General features: G+C 35.0%; 2 protein-coding genes across 2 annotated transcripts; both read left to right on the top strand.

The window, feature by feature from the left end:
• The first annotated feature begins 233 nt into the window (after positions 1-233).
• LOC132302318 (uncharacterized) lies at positions 234-1,466 on the top strand. The gene is made up of 2 exons (XM_059799155.1): positions 234-642; positions 787-1,466. Exons 1-2 carry the CDS (start codon positions 330-332, stop codon positions 1,230-1,232), a joined length of 759 nt encoding a protein of 252 aa, XP_059655138.1. The 5' UTR covers positions 234-329; the 3' UTR covers positions 1,233-1,466.
• Positions 1,467-2,109: 643 nt separating this feature from the next.
• LOC132305341 (putative F-box/FBD/LRR-repeat protein At1g78840) lies at positions 2,110-6,795 on the top strand. The gene is made up of 6 exons (XM_059802998.1): positions 2,110-2,161; positions 2,344-2,575; positions 2,684-2,766; positions 2,952-3,235; positions 3,324-3,467; positions 6,622-6,795. The coding sequence occupies exons 1-6, from the start codon at positions 2,110-2,112 to the stop codon at positions 6,793-6,795; spliced, it is 969 nt and encodes a 322-aa protein (XP_059658981.1).
• Positions 6,796-6,907: the final 112 nt, after the last annotated feature.

Genomic DNA, 6,907 nt, shown 5'->3' with positions numbered 1-6,907 from the left:
TTAAATCTTTGACTTATTTGGATGGGTTAATATTTAGGAGGACTAATACTACTACTAAATTTTTTTTTTATTTTTAGAATTGGACTAAATTTAGCATTATTAAAAAAAAAAAAAAAAAATTTTTGGGTGGGGCTCAAGCCCACCCAAGCCCCCCTCTATGTCCGCCTGTGCTGCGGCCGTTATCCCAATTTCGTTAATGGACAGCATAGTTCTCCCTTTTGATTTGTTCTATTATAAGGAGCAATTTCCTTTTTCTGTGATTTTTTATCTTCATCTTTTGAAGGATGTAATCATAATTTTCCTGTGATTTGTTCCGATCAACCTCTCTAATGAAAATTACTTTGTCTGGAAAACTAATGCTTCGTCTTATTCAGAGTCAAGGCATGGTTGGTTTCATAAATGGTGAGGTTTCAGCACCAACTGAAAGGATTACAATACCAGATGATGGCGATGATAGCTCTATGGACGGCATGAGGGAGATAGAGAACCCAAATCACCAGGAATGGAAAAGATCTGATGCTCTATTACAAAGATGGATGAAAGGGACGATCGATGAACACCATGTTCTTCCAGATGTGGAGTGCTTGGAAACTACTAAAGATTTGTGGGAAAGGTTAACTGTTCAGCAAGAAAGTAATATGGGTAAGGTGACTTAATTTATGACAGATTTCTCACACACACACTCACCCACCCACACACACACACTGATATATATATATATATAGACACATGCTCAACATTCCATCAATGGCTTAATTTCTTAAAAATTCTGGCTCTCTTTTGCAGAGTACCCGTACCCAATAGATGTCAACGTGAATGATTTTGTTCCCTTAAAGCTTTCCAGTAGCAACTCTGTTATGTGGACAAGGATGATGCTTCGTCTTTTTGAGAATGAAGGCTTGGTTGGTTTCATTTTGCCAGATGATAATATGTTCATCCCGAGAGCATATTCATTGGCATGGAAAAGAACAGATGTGTCGGTGCAAGGCTGGATAATAAGGACGATCAATGAAGAATTCCTTCCACATGTGGTGGACACAAAAACAGCCAGGGATATGTGGACAAATTTAGAGAGAGCCTTCATTGTTAAAGACCGGAGAGCCACATGTTTGGAACGTCCCTCTACTGAAACTGTTATTGGTAAGGTTAATTGGGCATATCTCTCAGCTTCGTGCTCACCGTCCATGGCTATCTTTGGTTTCAACCGCAACAACCTATCAAAGACTGGTTAAAGGAAATTCTGACAACGACCTGAATCAAAGACCGATGGAAGGATGCAATCATCAGCGGCGGTGACAACTTGAGCACTGTAGAGTTAGAATTGGTATTAAGCACCAGCGATGAGTGAGGCGGATATATGATGCATACGCGCGTGTGTATATATATATATATATATATATATATATGTATATATAAGAAAAGAAAAAAATTAGGCTTTTTTTTTTTTTTTTTTTCTTTTTTTATATAACTTAATAAGTAAGGTTGTTTCCGTCATTTCAAATTAACATATGCGAAAAAGTTCATCCGATGATTCCCATGGAGCTATTTGCACACTTTGATACTTTAGGGAGAGATTTGCAAAAAAGTGAATGGTTCAGGAGTTTTTTTTCTACAGTTTTACCAAATAAAAATTAAATCTTGCGAGGACTATAACAACCAAAGGTTGGATATTTGGTAGATGTATGAAGAAGAAACTAGGGCTACTATTTTCTTCTTTTCATAAATTTCTATTGGATTCAGAGTTGTCATAAGCTCCTTCGTTAATCTGTAAATTCCTCCTTCGTTAATCTGTAAATTTCTATGCAGAGCTTTTTTATATTGAGATCGAACTTTAAACGAACAAAAAAACACAAGGTACATACATATTTATGTCTTTTTATTTTTGTTTTTGTTTGCCTCTGGTTTTTGTTGGTTAGTAGCTATTGTTTAACTTTGATCAGTGTTATAGTGTTTTTTTTTTTTTTCCTGGGTGATTCGATTAGTCTAGTGTTTTTGCTGAAGCATTCTTATTTAAAGGTTTTTTCTTTTCTTTTCTGGGTGATTGGATTAGTCTAGTGTATTTGGTGAAACATTCTTATTTAATGTTTTTTTTTTTTTTGTTGGTAATTTATGCCCATTCTTTTTGTTCATCAGAGTAAAAAGTACAAGGAGGACTGGATGAGTGGGCTCAGGGACGGATTGCCCCCACTGGAATTTTTTTTATTTTATTATACACCTTGTAAAAAAAATATTTTGAAATATATACCTATAAAAATTAACCATTGCCCCCACAAAATTTTTAAAAAATTAGCACTATTGCCTCCACAAATCCACATTTTAAAATTTTTCTTCTTGTTGTTAAAGGTTGCCCCCACTCACATAATTTTCTGAATCCGTCCCTGAGTGGGCTGCCTGATGAAATTCTTGTTTCTGTTGTGTCTCTTCTGGGAATTAGAGAAGCGGCACGCACTTTTGTACTCTCAAAAAGATGGAAACATTTGTGGTCATTTAACAGGGTTCTAAACTTTGATGCTTTACAAACAATTTTTGTTCTTGAATTGAATCCAAAGGAGCTGCTGGAAGTAGAAAGATCTAAGTACATAAGTTGGGTGAACAAAGTCGTGGAGTCGCATCGTGGTTTAACCATAGACGAGTTTAGAGTTTCTTTTTGTTTGAATATCTCTTCTAGTTGTGTCATTGATAGATGGATTGAGTTTGCAATAGCAAAGTGTGTTCAAAGGCTTGAGGTGGACTTCCAACCATGTAACCTTCTCGAAGAGGCTGCTGGTATACCATATACTTTTCCAAACCAGACTTATATTCACATCAAAAGTCCCGTGGGTTTATCCAGCATTAGGTCCCTAAGATCCCTCTGTTTTAAGCGTGTGAACATTAGTGGAGAAATTCTTGAATACTTCCTTTCCAGTTGTCCTATTCTCGAATCTTTACTAGTTGAAAACTCGAACATTTAGTGAATTTAAAAGTGATTGGTTCTTCACTTCGGCTGAAGTTTTTGGAGATATCCTTCTGTCCCAATTTGTTGGGTCTTGAGGTTTGTGCTACTAGTCTTGTGTCATTTAAATATTTTGGACTGAGCCAAAGTGTAAATATGCAAATTAAGGATGCATTCCAGCTTGCTGAGCTGTCTATTTCAAATCACATTGATCCAATAGACTCTGCTTTTTTCCCATTTTCAAGCTACTTCTGGCAGCTTGAGACTCTTTCGTTGGGCCTGCATTTGACTCATTGGAAAAGGGTTAGTTTATATTTCTTTGAGCAAATACTTTTCAAAATTATACCAATGGGCATGGATTTTTTATTTTTAATAAGTTTTGCTTTTTCAGGGTAATAGAGGATTCAAACAACTTCCTGAATTTACCAAGCTCAAGCACTTGACATTGGAAGTTATAGCAGATGAATCTACAAGCATTCTCGGTTGGACTACCTTAATAAATGCATCACCTTCGCTGCATAAACTTAAATTAAAGGTAAATAATTTTTTTTAATACATTTATATAATGACAGAGGATAATTATCTCTCATGTCTTCGTCTCACAGCAACAACCGTGGATAGAAATTACTTGTATTGGATAACGGTCTTCTTTATGTCAAGATTTCTAAATTTTAAACACAAATTTTATTTTTTATTTTTTCTTAAACACAAAAATTGTTATTTATATAATTTTTTATTGTTAAAAATATAATCTCTGTAGGTCCCATCTTGTAGTTACAATTGTTTAACAAGTTGTAACTACAAGCGAAGGCCCTTATGAGAGTTCCTTCTCATCTTCCGTCGCATAGTTCTCTACATGATGCAATAGAATATGAACGCACATCCGTAGGCAAATTCTCACATATTAGCTCACCTAAAACCAAAAACATGAAATAATATACACCCTCTTTGAATAACTACGTATATGCATGTATGATAAAAGATTGTGTAATATGAGTATATGTTCATGTACATATATAAGTAAAGAGAAATGAGATGAGAGGTACGTACGTATCTAGAGTTCCTAGGAGGAACAGAGCTAAAGAGCAAACAAAGAAGAGAACAAATGACAATTTCGTTGATGAGGCAATGGTGTTTGTTTGTTCATCTTTTTGTTTTTCTCCTTTATTGGGAGATAGATATTTTAGTTAGTGATTTGGTGAATGTTTGCACATCTGGAAGAAATTGGGTTTCTAGGAGAGAATAAATAGAAGAGGTTTTGTGTTTTTGTTTGTGTGTGTCTCTCTCTATGTGTGTGTACACAACATAACTTAACAGATAATCCAAGTGAGCTAGTTAGGAAGAATTCACATGATGGTAATGTAGGGGAAGATCAAACTTAACATGTATGGAGTTATTAACAGGGGCGGAGCTCCCTGTATAGCCCAGGTCCCAAAAAAAAAATAATAATAATAATTAGTACTACTATTTCCTATTAGCCATAGCCAAGCCTAGCCCAGCCCAGTCCAACAGAGCCCAAGCTGCTCAATCCATAATAAAACATAAATGATAAATGGCCTAACCCAGAAAACAAGCCTACAAACATATTAGAACTAGAAGATTGAAGAAGACCTGGGGGTTAGGGGTTGTTTGAAATGATGTGGTATTGTTTTTGGTGTTTTCATCTTTTCTGCTTGATTTTTTTTTTTTTTTTTCCCTAATAAATTCTTTGCTTGATTTTTTTCTTTAGCCCCCCCTATTTTCAAATCCTGGCTCCGCCCTTGGTTATTAACGAGGATACGATAACATGTAGTTGACTGAGGTTATGACCGTGAATAGAGCAGAATTGAAAATTTGGGATTCATATAGCCGACTCCAAGTAGTTGGGATTGGGAAAAAGACTTTGTTGAGTTAATTTGAGTGTAGTACATCTATTATATATTACTATATATAACTTTGATTAATTGTCTACTTTATGTACTAATAATTGCCTACGTGGAAGATGAAGCTTTGTAAATATATAGTGTAAAATTTACATATATGCAATATTTTTGCTAATTACCTCGTACAATTATATTCTTGTCCAATACTAAAAAGTGTGAATTGCATGTTTTTAGATATGTTGATCCCATTTCAAAATTTGTTTGGGGATGGCTTTTTTATGACGTCTTTGTGTTAACATAAGAGATTTGTTTTAGTCTAAATTTATCAAATTTGATTCTGAATTACACACACACAAAAGAAAGAGATACTTTCTATTAGTGTCCCCTACCACAATATGAGTTCTCAATGAGTTGGCCCTGCTGTCCATGTAGGTAATGAGACTATGTAAAGTGTTTGATAATTTTTTTAAACCAATTTAGCCTTGCTTAGATTCCGGAACAACGTCCTTGTATCAGCTCTGGTTGTGATTACAACTTGATGAAGCAAATATGTAGGTCACTATAGTTGATTTTTGAATACGGATTAGGTTTCCTTGCTAAGGGCTAGATGTTTGATTCTTTTATTCTTTATATAAAAAATATTCACATTGATACATAAAAGTAAAGGAATCATTTTTATTTTTTAAACATCTGTTTCTAATTATGAAGATTGCTCTAGTACGATTATTCTCCTGCCGGCGAGAAAGGTAAAAAAAGAAGGGTATATATATATATAATTTTTTTTTGGCGCGGGGGAAAGACATAAAAGAGGTGCTGATAGAGCTAATATAGTATAGACTTGCTATAAATATTTGTCTACTACTCTTTGCAGAGCACAAAATTTGTGTACATGGAAACTTTAACATACTGCTTTAATGTAAAGCAACACTCTGTTAGGACTAAAAGTAATTAATTGAAAGTTATCATGTTTGACAACATTATACTAAGTTGCATATTTGTAATGAAGTTCTTGTTTGGATGCCATAGTAGTGCCATTTAGACTTCATGGATCTACCCCTGTTTTATTCGTTGATTATCAAACTGCGTTGGGACTGATTTTGATTTGGCTGGTATATTTTCTCGAGTTTGAAATGCCTTATGGTTGTGCAGTACCATTTCTGAAACGGACTTAGAGAGTACTGCTACAAGTCTGTGTTCTAAACTTAAAACAAACACACACATATATCTGTTCTAAGCCGTTATTTTATGCCTTTTGGTAGTGTTTAAAAGTTTCACACATTCAATTATGTTTATATATATATAGATTTTAAACAAGCATGATTTGCCGCTTTTCTGTTTCACAGTTATACTATTTGGGGCCTTGTGGGTATGTAGAAAGAAAACCCTCTGAAGTTCGCAACCGTCCCTTTCAATGCCTAAAGGAGGTGGAACTGGCTGGGTTTGTTGGCCATCTTGTTGACCTCAAGCTTGCCCAATACTTGATTAAGAATGCCATCAGGTTGGAGAGGATTATTATCGATCATCACTGTACACATATATTGGGCATACCAAGACCATGGATGTTTAAGGAAACCAAGGAGAAAGAATATGCAAAAGAGCAGACTATGCAACTCCAAAAAAGTCTTACCTGCAAGAGTCAAAATGGATATTATTTAATCTTGCTCAACTGTGTTTGGCTGCTCAATGTTTAGTTTGCTTGTACTTTTAAGATGATTTAATTTATAAGATAAAATTGAATTTATTTATTTGTATATAGATTGTTCTTCTAAGAGAGTTTCATGACTGTTACTATTACTAATACATCTGGTTCATGTCTCCTTTTTGTAGCCGGGGAATGGTAGAAATGGTGATACTGAATACGGTAGGATCATTTCTCCACACTGGCTACAATGGTGGGCAAGGACATGCACATTTCTTAGTTCTGAGTTTGATCATCTCATCGGATTTGCACTAGGGGTATTAGAGCTCGGTGAGAATTTGCTTCGGTTTGATAAAATTTGAGGAACAGATAGTGACTGGAGTTACTTGCCATTGTAATAAATAAATATAGATTGCTTGATTGTTCAGGTTTTACAACTACCTCCCTTCCGAGCAGTCCTCCTTCCGGAATGCT

Source organism: Cornus florida, unplaced genomic scaffold (assembly GCF_030987335.1).
Source record: "Cornus florida cultivar Cherokee Brave unplaced genomic scaffold, ASM3098733v1 CherokeeBrave_3.0.0_Hap2_Chr04, whole genome shotgun sequence".
Taxonomy (NCBI): domain Eukaryota; kingdom Viridiplantae; phylum Streptophyta; class Magnoliopsida; order Cornales; family Cornaceae; genus Cornus; species Cornus florida.
Note: the sequence above shows the minus strand (reverse complement) of the source record. Positions and strands in the feature narration are given on the sequence as shown.

What these genes read in the sequence shown, in the direction of transcription:
- LOC132305341 (XM_059802998.1), top strand. Translation starts at nt 2,110, where the DNA reads ATGCCCATTCTTTTTGTTCATCAGAGTAAAAAGTACAAGGAGGACTGG. An exon ending in GTACAAGGAGGACTGGATGA is followed by an intron (nt 2,162 to 2,343) that starts GTGGGCTCAGGG and finishes TTGTTGTTAAAG; the next exon opens with GTTGCCCCCACTCACATAAT. An exon ending in ATTTGACTCATTGGAAAAGG is followed by an intron (nt 3,236 to 3,323) that starts GTTAGTTTATAT and finishes TTGCTTTTTCAG; the next exon opens with GGTAATAGAGGATTCAAACA.
- LOC132302318 (XM_059799155.1), top strand. Translation starts at nt 330, where the DNA reads ATGAAAATTACTTTGTCTGGAAAACTAATGCTTCGTCTTATTCAGAGT. An exon ending in TCAGCAAGAAAGTAATATGG is followed by an intron (nt 643 to 786) that starts GTAAGGTGACTT and finishes TCTCTTTTGCAG; the next exon opens with AGTACCCGTACCCAATAGAT.